This window comes from Chiloscyllium punctatum, chromosome 12 (genome assembly GCF_047496795.1).
Source record: "Chiloscyllium punctatum isolate Juve2018m chromosome 12, sChiPun1.3, whole genome shotgun sequence".
NCBI classification, from domain to species: Eukaryota; Metazoa; Chordata; class Chondrichthyes; order Orectolobiformes; family Hemiscylliidae; genus Chiloscyllium; species Chiloscyllium punctatum.
In genome coordinates, this window is record NC_092750.1 from 37,578,379 (window position 1) to 37,594,344 (window position 15,966).

Genomic DNA, 15,966 nt, shown 5'->3' on the forward strand with positions numbered 1-15,966 from the left:
TTTTTAAAAATGACGAATATGGACTTCTCCCGGGCTCTGTTGTAACTATGCATCGTGACCTGGCTCCTTTCCAGTGTACTTTGCCTGTGTGTTCCAGTGGTTTTCCTTCTGTGTGTGTACACAGCGCGGTGGGGGGATACTGAGTGCCATAGGTGTCCCCAGCTCAGTGAGAGGGTGGAGTGTAGGACCCCGCGGGCTCCCTGTGAGTGTCACGGGCGGGGGTTCAGTGAGAGGGTGGAGTGTAGGACCCCACGGGCTCTGTGTATGTGTCACAGCGCGGGGGGGGGTCTCAGTGAGTGGGTGGAGTGTAGGACCCCGCGGGCTCTCTGTGTGTGTACAGCGCGGGGGGGTCTCGGTGAGAGGGTGGAGTGTAGGACCCCGCGGGCTCTCTGTGAGTGTCACGGGCGGGCGGGGGTTTAGTGAGAGGGTGGAGTGTAGGACCCCGCGGGCTCTGTGTGTGTCACAGCGCGGGGCGGGGGTTTATTGAGAGGGTGGAGTGTAGGACCCCGCGGGCTCTCTGTGTGTGTACAGGGCGGGGGGGTTTCGGTGAGAGGGTGGAGTGTAGGACCCCGCGGGCTCTCTGTGTGTGTACAGGGCGGGGGGGGGGGGGGGGTCTCCGTGAGAGGGTGGAGTGTAGGACCCCGCGGGCTCTCTGTGTGTGTACAGGGGGGGGGGGGTCTCGGTGAGAGGGTGGAGTGTAGGACCCCGCGGGCTCTCTGTGTGTGTACAGGGCGGGGGGGGGTTTCGGTGAGAGGGTGGAGTGTAGGACCCCGCGGGCTCTCTGTGTGTACAGCCCGGGGCGGGGGTTTCGGTGAGAGGGTGGAGTGTAGGACCCCGCGGGCTCTCTGTGTGTGTACAGGGCGGGGCGGGGGGGGGTTTCGGTGAGAGGGTGGAGTGTAGGACCCCGCGGGCTCTCTGTGTGTGTACAGGGCGGGGGGGGGGTTTCGGTGAGAGGGTGGAGTGTAGGACCCCGCGGGCTCTCTGTGTGTACAGCCCGGGGCGGGGGTTCAGTGAGAGGGTGGAGTGTAGGACCCCGCGGGCTCTCTGTGTGTGTACAGGGCGGGGGGGGGGGTTTCGGTGAGAGGGTGGAGTGTAGGACCCCGCGGGCTCTGTGTGTGTGTACAGGGCGGGGGGGGGGGCCTCGGTGAGAGGGTGGAGTGTAGGACCCCGCGGGCTCTGTGTGTGTGTACAGCCCGGGGGGGGGGAGGTCTCAGTGAGAGGGTGGAGTGTAGGACCCCGCGGGCTCTCTGTGTGTGTACAGCCCGGGGCGGGGGAGGTCTCAGTGAGAGGGTGGAGTGTAGGACCCCGCGGGCTCTCTGTGTGTGTACAGCCCGGGGCGGGGGTTTAGTGAGAGGGTGGAGTGTAGGACCCCGCGGGCTGTGCCCTCACATGTTGCCGAGCACCGAGCCCGCCCGCCCACTCTCACAATGGCGTTCATGGAGAAGAAGAGCCCGGGCAAGGTGCTGCTGGACGACACGGTGCCGCTGAGCTGTATGATCGAGGCCAGCCAGAACCTGCAATCACACACGGTGAGTGCAGAGAGAGAGAGAGGCCTGGCCCCAGGCTCCCGGGGGCCCGGGACACTGGGGAGGAGGAAGGTGCCTAGGCCGCGGCTCCGCTCTGGAAGCCGGCCTGGTGCCGGCTGGGAGCCGGCTTGTGGCAAGGGACAGGCCGGGATTCCGAGTCCTCCTTTGGGCTGGAAGCCCCGTCACTCCCCGGAGAGCTGGGGCTGTTCATGTTTGTGAAATTATTGCAGTGTTCAGTATCTGCTCTGTCACTGGGACTGACACTGGCGAAGGGCTGCACCATCCCAGAGTCTCCAGCCTCCAGCCTGGTGCCGTTTTACTCACTTGGTTCATTACTACACTCATTCCAACTGAACTGTATTTATTGAAGTGTTAATATTTTTGTATTCTGTTTGTTACTAGCTAAAACATTTTAAAAGCTGATGAGTAGTCATAATAACTTTAATTAACAACCATTCCTCGAGTTTGCAGCAACTGCTCGAGTATACTTCTATCCTACACACAAGTAAAAATATCCCTGTTGAATTATTGCCTGAATTAGGTGTTTAAATATCTCTGTACAGTTCTGCCACAACCCTGATTAAAGTCAGAAGTGACATCTGATGTGACAATTGCACTATTTATCCCTCTTCATTCGGACACCATGTAGGTTTTACCTGACAATCAGCAGTGGTTTCATGATCATAATTAGACTGTACATCTCCGTTTTTAAAATTCTACACACCTTCCTTGGGATTTGAACTTGGGTCCCCAGGACATTACCATGGTGTTTGCATTGCTAGTCTAGCGTCATAGAGATGTACAGCACAGAAACAGTTCAACTCATCCAAGCTGACCAGACCAGGCCATCCCAATATAACCTAGTCCTATTTGCCAGCATTTGGCGCATATCCTTCTAACCCTTTATATTCATAAACCCATCAGATGCAGTTTAAATATTGTAATTGTACCTGCCTGCACCACTTCCTCTGGCAGTTCATTCCATGCATGCATCATCTGTGTGAAAATGTTGCCCCTTAGGTCCCTTTTAAATTTTTTCCCTCTCGCCTTAAATCTATGTCCTCTAGTTTTGGACTGCCCTACCCTGGGGAAAAGACCTTATCCATGCCCATTATGATCTTCTAAATTTATGTAAGATCACCCCTCAACCTCTGATGCTTCAGGGAAAATAGCCCCAGCCTATTCAGCCTCTCCCTATAGCAGTGATAATACCACAAGGCCATTGCTTCCCCATTACTACCAGTGCAGTCACTGCCTTTGTAGCTATTTCGTGTAAAAAATCATAGAACACAACTCATCTGTTTGGGGGACTGATTGGCCTTTTTCTGCAGTATATTTTCCCCAGTGATGGTTAGTTTGCCACTTGCCACATTGTATTTTTTTTCTTTCAATTTGATATTATCCTTAACTTCCTAGGTTAATAAAGGTCAGTTTATCCCCTTCTTTGAGTCCTTCCTCAGTGCAATATATCCTTGTTGTAAGTCATGAACTATTTCTTAAATATCTGCCAGTGAGCTTTCCGAGTGTGTGGTGGAACTTCCTCCTTTCTGATGCTATTTGTAGTATGGAAGTAAATATGTGCATTCTTCAACTAACTCAGTCATTTTCACTTACTTTATTAAATGTTTGGGTAGATTTCAGGACTGAAGTTTCTTACCATGAAATTTTCCTACTGTTCTCTCAGTGAAAGTGTTTGGGTATACAATATGCATAGTACAGTTTAAATGACCACCTGATCAGTCTATCTCCCTTATCTCAACTGCCAAGTTGCAGTTTTGTAAAATTCTAAGTAAATTTTTGAGAATATTGGTGTCACCAAAATAAAAGTTACTGATCTAATTAAGAAAAAAATACAAAAGGTTGTTTGTTGAGAATGAGATTTGAAGTTTTTATTAAAATTCAGTTAAGTTGTTTAGTGTGCAACATGTCACTGCCAAAGGAAACTCAGATCAAATTTTAGAATTTCCTGTGTGAAAGTAGTCTCTTGAATGAGAGAAATTTAGAGCGTTTTGTTCTGTATTTCATACTGGAAAGTTGTGTTCTATGGTGTCTTGCATCGTTTTTTAATCCTGTTCCATCTCCAATGAGTGTATTTTTTACACTGTTATTTTTGTCCTTTTCTTTGCTTGTGTCCAATTTTTGTTTTATGTCCAAAGCTCTGCATTTCCTCTCTCAACCATTGCATGTTTCTTCCTCTCGGAAGCTTAATTTCTCGTAACCTACCTTGTGACCTGGCTGCCTCTTGTTATTTTCTGATGTGGCTTGATGTATATTATTTCATTGCACATTCTTTAAAACTTTGTGGGATATGTTATTGTGTTAAAACTACTTTATGGTGCTTAAATATCAAGTAATTATATCACCAAATAATCCGATAAGTGTTCCCTCTGGTTTTCATGCTGGACATCAGCATCTGCTTGTTGAATATTGTTTCCTGTTTACTGTGTGAATTTCTTTGTTTTCTTTTCCTGCTGCTTTATTTATTGTTGTTTGAAATGCTTGTGTTTGTGCAAAAAACTTTTTTGAAAGAAAAATAACATAATGTTTATTAGGGAACAAATGTACCTAGGATAACATTTAATTTGTTACCTTGTAAAATGATCTTAGTGAGAGACAGCATAGCATGTCTTGACTTTTCCTTTAATGAATTTCCCTGTCAGGCTCAGTACCCATTCTTAGTCAGTTAAGGCAAAAGTAACAAATTGCCTCATTAAACCAAAATATTTAAAAGGTCATAAATTGCAAAATTATGCTAAGCGTAAGTGAATATAATTGTGGTTTAAACATTGTGCATTGTTAGTATTGTGCCCGAATCCACTCTCATTAACCTATTCTACATTCTTTCTGTTGCCTTCACTTGCCCCATAAAATGTGGGCCCAAAATTGGATCCAATACTTCAATTCAACCAAAGCCAAACTTTTTATAAACATTTATCATACATTCCTTGATTTGATATTTTGTGCCTCTCTCTATGAAGTCCAGTACCCCATCTATTTTATCATTGACTGTCTCAACTTGCCTGAATGATTTGAGCACATATACCCAAATGTGCACCTGTTTTAGAATTGTGCTTTTCCAGTGCCACCCTTTTTGACTCTGACTCTCCAACATCTGCAGTCCTCATTTTCTCCCACTTTAGAATTGGGTCCATTATTTTGTAATTTTTTCTTTGTTGTTCTGACCAAAATATATTGCATTAACACTTCACTGTATTTTTTTTTAATCTGCCGTGTGTCTATTCATTCCATGAGCCTGTCAATGCCTTCTTGAAGTCAATCGTTACTCTCTTCACAGTTCACAATTTGTTCAAATTCTGTATCATCTGCACATTTAGAAATGACATCCTACACAACCAAGTCTCGGTCATTTTATTTGAAGAGCTATGGTCAATGTACTGATCTCTGAGAAACCCCACTCGTAAATCTTCCTGTAGTCCGAAACAACTGTTCACCATTGTTCTTTGTTTCCTATCACTTAGCCAAGTTTATGTCCTTACTGCCACAGTCCCCATTATTCTGTTGGGTTTAACTTTGCTGTCAAGTCTAATATGTGGCATCTTATCAAATGTCTTTTTAAAGTCAGTGTACTCCACGCCAACTTCATTACCCTCATCAATCATTTCTGTCGCCTCATCAAAAACACTAAATTAAATTAGATAAACAGGATTTACCCTTAACACATCTGTGCTGGTGTTCCCTATTAATCTACACTTGTCCAAATGCCAATACTTTTGCCCAAACTCATTATCTTTCAAAGTTTTCTCACCAGAAGATTAAACTGATGGGCCTGCTGGTGGTGGCCCATTTTTTGGTTAAGATGTAACATTTGTAGCTCTTCAGTCCTTTGGTTCCACCTAAGTAGGAATGGATGATTGTGGTTTTTACCTGTGCAGTTTTCTCCCTTGCTTCCCTCCTGTACTGTCCTCTATTCCACTGGATGCAGGGCCTTGGGAGTTGCAGGTAGAGACGGTGGTGGAAAAGGCATTTGGCATGCTTGCCTTCATTGGTCAGAACATTGAGTTTAGGAATTGGGACGTCATGTTGTGGCTACTTATAGAGCTCTGTACACAATTTTGGTTGCCTTTCTATAGGAAGAATGTTGTTAAATCTGTGAAGGTTCAGAGAAGATTTACAAGGATGTTTCTGGGACTGGAGTGTTTGGGTGATAGGGAGAAGCTGAATTGGCTGGGGCTTTTTTCCTCTCGAGCGTTTGAGGCTGAGGGGGTGACCTTTATTGAGGTCTATCAAATCATGAGGGGAATGGATAGGATGATTAGCCAAGGTCTTTTTTTAGAAAAATTAGTGTGTATAGGTTTAAGGTGAGAGGGGAAAAATTTAAAAGGGACCTGAAGGGTAACTTTTTCATGCAGAGGGTGGTGTGTGTATGGAATGAGCTGCGAGAGAAAGTGGTGGAGGCAAGTACAGTTATGACTTTTAAAAGGCATCTGGATGGGTATATGAATAGAAAGGGTTTAGAGGAATATGGGCCAAATGCTGGCAAATGGGATGGATGAGTTGGACCAAAGGGTCTGTTTTCTATGCTGTATGACTGTAACTAACGAAGAAAACTAGAATTTGAACTTCATATCTTGGACATTACTCCAGGGCTTGCCTTTTCTTACAAAGCCAGTTTAAAGCAATCTGCTGCTGTCAATTAAAAATCTAATTTCTGAACCGGCAATAATTGTTGGCAAGCTCAAATTTCAGCCCATTGTACGTTATGTTCCTGCCTTGCTCTAATTTGCATATCTCGTTTACTTTTATAGGAATACATTATTCGTGTACAACGTGGAGTTTCAGCAGAAAACACTTGGCAGGTATATAATTTCAATGTAATTCTTTCACCCTATTACATTTTTATCAGTTAATTGTGTATAGCACCTAGAAGGTAACCAAGCATCATCTATCTCCTAATAAAGAGCAGTTGCCTAAGAACAATAGTTGTGCTTTATGTACGCCCATCTTACTGAATAAATACAAGTACTGAGTCGATAATTTAATTCAAATATACTTGACGTCAAGGGGACAAATAATTTAATGTGCTAATAGTTTGCAAAAAAGAAGCACTGGTTTTGTCATACAATAGCTATTGAAATTCGGCTTTACTCTGAATTGATTTATTTTCTGTTAACTGAAGCAACCTCTACTTGGTTACTAGAGATGAAATAAAAATAAAGAAGTACTGTCTTGTCATTTCTGAATTATGAGGTCACCTTATTTCTGGGATTAAGTTAAATCATGTGGATTTTCTACATGAATGATTTTTCTACGAAAATGTTGCAGAGGAAGTTTTCTTTTTGTGCAGACTTTAATTTTTCCTGCCCAGTTTCCCAGTGTCTCTATGAAGTACTGAAGGTGCTTTATAATTATCTGTGAGGAGTGACTCTGTAGCAAAATAGTAATATCAATGATCTAGCATTCCAGAGGTCTGGGCTAATGCTGAGGAGATAAGAGTTTAAAAATGGTAGCTGGGAGAATTGAATTTCAATTAATCTGAATTCAAATTAGTCTCAATGATGATAGTGAAGCTACTGGATTATCATAGAAGCTTAACTGGTTTACCAACCTCCTTTAGGGAAAGAAATCTGCCATCTGTAACCCCAGACCCCAGACCTGTAACACCATGATTGTCTTTTAACTGCTCTTTGAAGTAGCAAGCTATTCATTTGGATCAAACCATTGTGGCAAAACAAAACATTGTGGCTGTATCAATACCACATTGATTGGATTGGTTCAGGAAAGTGTCTCATTACAGTTTTTTCAAAGGCCATTGGGCCAGCAACAGTCACATCCTGATAATGAATTTAAAAAAACGTTATGACCACCCTAGTTTTGATTTGGCCATTTGAGAATTTCTGGTCTTAATACGTCCCTAACTTAATCAGACTGTTATTTTCCTATATCATAGTAACAAATATGATTCAGTGTAACACTCCCATCCTTGAGACAGAAGTTTGAATTAAAAACATGAATTCAAAATCTAGGCAGATGTTACAACATAGTACTGAGGAAATAATGTAGTCAGGTTTCTTTGTCTTCAGGTGGACGTAAAAGAATCTGTAGCTGTAACTATAGATCAGTGGAGGAAGGGGAAGTTATCCCTCACGTTCTGCCTAATACTTATCCCTCTGTTGGTGAAAATCCAATCGTCTAATTGTTATGTCATTTTTTTTGGATTTTGTTGTGAACATATTGTGTGCAGTAACTAGACGTCAATGCACTTAATTAGCATCGAAACATATCTCTCTCAACCCTTCCTATTCATATACCCTCCAGATGACTTTTAAATGTTATAATTTTACTTGCTTCCACCACTTCCTCTGGCAGCTCATTCAAACCCCCCCTCAAGTCCCTTTTAAATCTCTCCCCTCTCACCTTGAACCTATGCCCTCTAGTTTTGGACTCCCTGACTCTGGGGAAAAAGAGCTTGGCTATTCATCCTATCCACACACTACATGATTTTATAAACCTCTGTGAGGTCTTGGCGCTCTGGGAAAGAACACCCCATTTAAGGCATTCAGTTTCAGCCCTAAATACAGCACCTAAGAATATGCCTCCACAAAATACCACACTGACATCTGCTCTGTCAGTGTGGTAATTTTCAATTTATGACACTAGTCAACCTGTACCATCTGAATGAAATTGCCAAGTAGTGCAAAATTGAGCACAGTTTTGTGTGGCATGTCCACTGAGTGGAGAGAAATTTTGTCCTGTCAGATTGAAAGTTCATTATGCCCTTGACTGTATCATCTTTTCCTGGGTAGTAATCACATTTGGTAACATTTTCACCCCAGGAATATCATCATCCATAGAGTGGTAGTTTACTTTTAAGGTTAAATTGAAGATTTTATGATTTTTTATTGAATCAAAAGATGCTCATTTATTGAGCCTAGCATTATTTTGTGTTAAGACCTGAAATATCTATGAAGTGTAATTACAGAAGCTAAAGGCAAACAGTAATGGTTTATAATTTTTTTATTTTCAGGTTATCAGAAGATACAGTGACTTTGATGTCCTGAATGCTAGTTTACAGGTATCTCATTTATTATTATTTTCCTTTGTTTTTAACATGCTCCAGGAGCAGACCAGTTTTGTGAAATTTGAAAAATGTCTGACTTATTAAGAGAAAGCATTCCTGTGAGCAAATCTTAATATTAAAGATTAAAGGAATAAAATATAAAAACTGAGTCATTCAAAATTTGTTAGATGGAATTCCGAAATGTCATTAGTTTTGTACTAATTTTATGTCTTAAAGGTCAGCTTGCAGAATATTACAAAGACTAAAAGTTTAAATCTTATTTTGTCATAGATTAATTGCTTATGAATATTTTAAAATTATACAGTATAGTACTGCACAGGAACAGGCCTTTTAGCCCACCAAGCTGATTACTAATCCTGATTTAGACCTCCTACGTATTACTCGTACATGATTTCTGCTCCTCATGTTCACCTCCCATTCATTCACCCATCAAGATATTGCCTTAAACATTGCTAAAGTGCCTGCTTCTACCACCTCCACTGGTTGTGCGTTCCAGGAGCTCTCCAACCTCTTCGTGAAAATCTTTCCTCACACATCTCCCCTAAACGTACCCCCTCTCACCTTGATCCTGTGCTTTTTGTAGTTGACCTTTCCACCCCAGGGAAAAAGCCTCTGACGATCCGCCCTATCCAAGCCTCTCAACATTTTGAAGATCTTGATCAGGTCGCTCCTCAGCCTTTGTCTTTCCAGTGAAAACAATCCAAGTTTATCCAACCTCTCATCGTAACGAAAACCTTCCAGATCAGGCAATAGCGTGGTAAACTTTCTCTGCATCTTCTCCAAAATTTATACGTTGTAACATAACTTGCCAACTTTTATACTTCGTGCCCTAGCCGATGAAGGTAAGTATGCTGTATGCCTTCCTGACTATCTGTAGTGCCACTCTGTATGCCCAGATCTTTCTATATGTCAATGCTCCTGAGGGTTCTACCATTTATTGTATAACTCGAACCTGAATTTGATCTTCCAAAATGCATTGCCTTGCATTTGTCTGGATTAAACTCCATCTGCCATTTCTCAGCCTAGTTTCACAATCTATCTATATCTCACTGTATCCTTTGACAATCCTCCTCACAATCTGCAACTCTGCCAATTTTGGTGTCTTCTGCAGACTTACTATTTAGACCACCTACATTTTTCTCCAGATCATTTATATATGCATTACAAACAACAAAGCTCCTTGCAGAACACCACCAGTTACTGATCTCCATTCTGTAGAGCATCCTTCCACCACTACTGTCTTCTATGACCACTATGCATTATTATACATTATTAGAAGTTGCCATTATAATGCTTGCAAGTCAGAAGAATAAATTTACTATTGTGGAATATAAATTTGTTAAATCGTAAACATAAAATAATGTTGGGGTCTAGATTAGAGTGGTGCTGGAAAAGCACAGCAGGTCAGGATGCTGCCTGACCTGTTGTGCTTTTCCAGCACCACTCTAATCTAGACTCTGATTTCCAGCATCTGCAGTACCCACTTCTGCCATAGAATAATGTTGTCAAGTAATCAGTGTTCTTACAGTTACACTAAATTTGAGTTTATTACAGATCTCGGGCCTAATCCTACCTCTACCTCCCAAAAAGCTCATTGGAAATATGGATCCTGAGTTCATAGCAGAAAGACAAGAAGGACTTCAGAATTACCTGAATTTCATCACAACACAGCATATGCTGTCAAACTGTGAACTGGTTAAAAAATTTCTTGATCCCACCAACTATTCATCGAACTACACTGGTCAGTGCTTCAAAAGTGGACTTGTGTACTTTACTATCATTTGATTTAATTTTAAGTTGAGTTACTGAAAATTGCATCCTCTATGAATTAGAACACTTTTTTGGATGATTGAATTGGTTCCTTGCTGCAACAACAATATAGCTCTTGGGGTGAAAGGAATCAATGGGTAGAATGAGAAAGAAGAAACAGAGAATGGAATTGGCCAATCAGCCATGCTTGAAAGATGGAGCAGTTTTGAAGGGCTGAACGGCCTATTCCTCCTATTTTCTGTTCTTGTGCAAAGCTCTCAAAATTTAAATGTTATTTTTAAACACTATAGGTATTTGTAAAGGCATTGGTTTAAGTTAAGGGTTGAAAACAGTAAAAATTCAGCTCTTTAGTTCTTAAACTTTAATTGAAATTAGAGTTACTCTCCTTTTTGGCTTTCATTAGTTAAATCATTGTTCATTCCAGGCTTTGGTTTGGTTTGCAAGTGGCGACATTCATTGAGGGCTTTGCACAGGTGCTATTTTTTTTGTTTGAACTTGGGCATTGATTGTGAAGCAGTCATCATTAAGTCTAGGGCAGTGCTATCATATCATTGGCTCACATATTTCACTAACAGATTTCTAGATAGCATTTGGAAGCTTATGATCTTTTGAGTTGACTTTTCATTGTTCCTGGTATGGGATCCTGTGGCCAGTTGTAGCCCCTTGCTGCTCTGCTATCTTAGCTGTGATTAGTGAGCTCCTTACACATGAAGAATTAAGTTTTATTTTAAATGTAGTCTGAGAGTCTAAGAGCAATATGATAGTTAAATTATTTCCATTGATTTAGTCAAAATTGATGTTTCATTGTTGAGCAACTCATGTTTAAAATTAAATGGAATAAACTGAAAAGGGGAAAAGCATTACAAGTTCTTGCAGCTGAATCAATGGACCAAATAAGATTTGCAAATCCGTGTTGTTTCTATAAATAGTAACCCTTAAGTCACAGTTGTTAGTTACTGCATATCCCATATTCCTGTCAAGTATGACGAATACTGTAAACCATTTTTAAAGTCATTTTTGTTTCTTTATCGTTTAAGACTGACTTATTTTTCATTATTCTGAATTGGACATGTTTATGCAGTGGTTTACAATCCTTTTTTCCCTCTCTTAACATGCAAAACAGAAATCGCCTTACAGCAGGTATCCATGTTCTTCCGTTCTGAACCGAACTGGGAGGTGGTAGAACCACTGAAGGAAATAGGTGAGTGTAGTCTATGTATTTTTATTGTGTGAACTGTTGTGCTTATTGAGGACAGATGATTCATAATTAGGGTTTAGAAAACACTCTTGCTTGTTTCCAGTACATGCAGAAAGGTTTGCAAATGTGGTGTAAGCATATTTGTGTTCTTGTGATTGTTTTTATTCCTAGTTGCAATGACATTGTTTTTAAAGTTGTCACCTCTCTGGCTAGTGTTGAATTGTAAGTAGTTCCTTGATTATAGCAGTGGGTTGTGGCTTCCTCAATTTTTTTCACAGAGGACCTTAACAGTTGACAAAAAAAAGCTTTTATCTCATTGTTAAGCAAGATGAGTCCTGGTGATGATAAACATTCTACTTTTTTTTTAAATCTTGCACTTTTGTGCTTGTCGTATCCTTTTGCATAGATTGAATGTTCATCAGTTTTGTAAAATGTCTTCTCAACTTAGTTCTATTTTGGTTATTCACCAAAGCCAAAACCTTGTATCCAGCTTAAGTATTCTTTGCAAACTGTATTCCTTCAAAATCAATGCAATCCAATCAGATTTTAAGGTTTTAAAAAATATCCAAGATGCAGATAATGGCATTATGTTAAATTTAAGTTCTGAGGCAAATGGATTATTGTATGCTTTTTGTTGTGAGGTGGTGGTGAACTGATAATGTCACTGGACTAGTATTCCAAAACTAATGCTCTGGGATTTGGCTTTGAATTTCACCATGGAACCTGTTTGAATTTAAAGTCTATTAATAAACTTGGAATATATAGCAAGTACTGGTGATGGTGACCCTGGCAACTTTCATTGATTTTATTTTTAAAAACCCATGTAGTTCACTAATGCTCTTTAGCAAAGTAAATCTGCTATCCTTCTCCAGTTGCAAACTTAATAATGCAGACCCACAGCAATGAGGTTGACTCCTAACTGTCTTCTGAAATTGCCGAGCAAACACTCTGTTTAAGAGCAAATGGAGATAGGCAATAAATGTAAGTGAAAGAATAAAAAGAGAAAAAGAGAGATCACCTGAAAAGACATGAAATTCTGTTAACACAAACACTGTGCAAATGTGTGGACTTTTACAAGTTTTAGATTTGACGAAAATCCACACTGTACTCTACTTTTGGCATCGTCTGTGCTCCACTCTCAACATTATTTATTTCAAGTCTTTTTCTTCTGTAACTTTGTCTCTTTAGCCTGGTCCATTGCCCATACTCTGCAAATCTTTGTGCATTATCTGATTTTTACCCTAAGCTTCATGCTTGCTCTCAATTTGCTAGCTTCAAGAGATGTGTGTTACAAATGAATTCTTAGGGCATGAGTAATGTAAGAGAATGTTCATTGTTAATTTTTAAAAGGATTTGAATTCTTGCTATAGCTAATAATTAGATTAGATTAGATTTGATTCCTTAGATTAGATTCCTTATAGTGTGGAAACAGGCCCTTCGGCCCAACAAGTCCACACTGACCCTCCGAAAAGTAACCATTTCCCTCTGGCTAATGTACCTAACACAATGGGCAATTTAGCATGGCCAATTCACCTAACCTGCACATCTTTGGACTGTGGAAGGAAACTGGAGCACCCGTAGGAAACCCACGCAGACACAGGGAGAATGTGCAAACTCCACACAGTCGCCCAAGGCTGGAATCGAACCTGGAATCCTGGTGCTGTGAGGCAGCAGTGCTAACCACTGAGCCACTGTGCCACCCCATGAAAAGAGTCGTTTAAGAATTATTGTAAAATAGGTTTTTTATTGATTTAATAATTACCTTTCATATCAGTTATTATAAATTTTGACTGCTTATATAGAATTGCAAAAATTGCCCTATTTTTATCTGTATTCACTGGCAACCTTTGGTGTGACCTGTGGTATGAAACTACACTGGTGTTGACCAATTGTTGCATGAACATATGATTTTGAAACCAGATTTCACAGTATATCTTTTTGTCACATATCAAAGATCATGCAATAGTTTAATCAGCTTCAAACTTATATTTAATAAAGTTTGTGAATTTTTTTAAGCTGTAACTTTTTTGTCTGCGCTGAGATCGGATAGAATTAATTTTTGTAATGCTGGAAAGTACTGAAATACTGGAGAAAGGTTTGGAATATAATAATGTCAGATGCTAACTATGCAATTTAAAAAGTTTGTATTGTACATTATACTCATGTTTTCATTAACATTGATTTTAAAATTGTAGATAATTTATACAGCTATAAATTGCTTAGTGTTTCCTTGTTTTTCCAAGGTTGGAGATTAAGAAAACGGCACTTTTTGATAAAAAGTAAGGATCGACCCAAAGAGCGACAAGTACTAAGTTGGGTAAGTTTGATTTAAATGGCTAAAATCCTGAACTCGAATTTATAAATTTCACTCCACTGTAACCTTTGGAGTCTTGAACGTAATGGTCAAATCATGGAGTTTGAACTGAACTCCCTTGGAAGATTCATTAGCAAAATGCCTCTGTGTGAAATGACAACTATGTAGTTGTAGTTCCACATATGCTGGTATGATAGTTCCATGATACTGCAATCTGTTGCTATAAATTCTATGTCTTATAATTCTGCTCCACACCCATCTGAAGAAGAAGCAGCGCTTTGAAAGCTAGTGCTTCCAAATAAACCTGTTGGACTATAACCTGGTGTTTTAGATTGATACTGTCTGGCCTTTTCACTTTTACTTCACTTGCAAATTCTCCCTGAATTAAACACCAAATATACAGGACCTACAATGGAAATAATTGTACAGGCTGAGCTTAGCTTTCTGTTGTCAGGTTAAACATTGGTGTATAGTATTATAAAACTTCTCAGGCATTTCACTATTATTGGCAATCTTTGGTTGTCTCAAAATTTCCTAAGCAATGATGGAGATTCATTTGGGAAAATTGAACTTAGCATTGTCAGTTTCTATTGAAAATCTGTGCATGAGAGTTTATAATGCAAAAGTTAACAGTTGAGGCTTATGATTTTCTGGTTTAGAATATTAATCTTGAAATACTTATTCTGCTCAATTCCTTTGATTTTTATATTGTAATTTTCACTTTAATATAGTTTATTCATGTTCAAACTTACAACATTTAGAACTGGGGGCAAGGATGAAGAAGTGGTAGTAGGGGAAAGTATAGTGATGGGAATAACGCACATTGCTGCAACAAACAGCCTGATTCCAGACAGCTGTTTTGCGTGCTTGGTGCCAAGGTTTGGAACATCTGCTTGCAGCTAGAGAGGAATTTGAACTGGGAGGTGGAGGATCTTGTCATTGTGGTCTAAGTCAATGGCACTGATAGGCAGGATAAAGATGAAGGTATTGTAGTCAGCCTGGTGAGCAAGACCCTCACAAGTTGCAATCTCTGCATTATTAGCTGAGCCATGTGCAAATTGACATCGGGCAAAGCACATTGGAGAGGTGCATGCATGGCTAGAGCGCACAAATCTTGAGAGTCAAACAATAAATAAGATTAAAATTTAGAAAAAGGCAATATATCTGAATGCACGAAACATTCAAAACAAAGCAGCCAAAGTGACAGTGCAAATAGATCTGAAATGATAGCTACTCCAGAGAAATGGCTTCAGGATAACATGATTTGGGACCTGAACCCTGAAGGTTACAGGAAATTTAGAAACGTCAGGTATCTAGGAAAATGTGGAGGGTGGCTCTTTTAGTGAATGATGATATTGGCAAAATTGAGAGGGATGATCTAGTCCAAGTAAGCTAGATCTCAAAACTGTGGGTAGAAGTGAGAAATTATAAAGGCAAGAAGTCATTTGTGCGGGTGGCCTCTCCTAACAATAAGTTCATGGTTGAGTGAAGCATAAAGGAAGAAACACTAAAAGGCATGGCGATGAGCAAAGGTCACCTAGAGGAATTTATACAACATTTTCAAGATAGTTTCTGAATGTTCTGAAGCCAACCTGATGCCAAGACAGATGTCAGGTCAAAAGATTGGACAGAATATTTTGAAAAATGCAAAGAATGATCAAAACATTCAGAGAAAAATTGAAGTACAAGAGAAAGCCAGGCAAAAATATAAAATAACTAGTAAGGTAAGTATTTGAAGAAGAAACAAATTAACAAAGTGAATTTTGGTCCTATTGAAAGTGAAACTGGACAGAGATGAATTGAACTGGTATTTAGCATCAATCTTCACATAATAAAAGCAGCGTTGCAAAATCAGTGATAAATCAGAACATGGGAGAGAGAGAGAGGGACTCAGCAAATCTCAATTTCCAGAGAAGTGCTCCTGAGTAAATTCTTGGAAGTGCAGTTTGACAGGTGATTTTGTCTTGATGGAATTCATCATGGGAGCAAAACAAAGCGCGATGGATGCTTACGGTCTGAACAAAAATTACCAAGAAACTCAGCACGTCTGGAAGAATCTGTGGGGAGAAAGCAGAGTTCACTGTTCAAATCTGTTGAAGAGTCTTAGACCTACTGAGTT

At 40.2% G+C, this 15,966-nt stretch overlaps 1 protein-coding gene across 4 annotated transcripts in view; it reads left to right on the plus strand.

The window, feature by feature from the left end:
- The first annotated feature begins 1,259 nt into the window (after nt 1-1,259).
- pxk (PX domain containing serine/threonine kinase) overlaps nt 1,260-15,966 on the plus strand; it is a 65,302-nt gene continuing 50,595 nt past the window's right edge. The window contains exons 1-6 of one of the 4 annotated variants that reach the window (XR_011962037.1): nt 1,260-1,529; nt 6,293-6,343; nt 8,512-8,559; nt 10,120-10,306; nt 11,459-11,536; nt 13,777-13,850. Coding sequence is in view for 3 of the 4 variants with exons in the window: in XM_072582402.1 (XP_072438503.1) it covers nt 1,428-1,529; nt 6,293-6,343; nt 8,512-8,559; nt 10,120-10,306; nt 11,459-11,536; nt 13,777-13,850 (540 nt within the window). In the remaining variant the exon portion in view is untranslated. Of the gene's footprint in view, nt 1,530-6,292; nt 6,344-8,511; nt 8,560-10,109; nt 10,307-11,458; nt 11,537-13,776; nt 13,851-15,966 lie in introns of all 4 variants that reach the window. The other 3 variants (XM_072582402.1, XM_072582401.1, XM_072582404.1) reach the window with 3 other exon arrangements.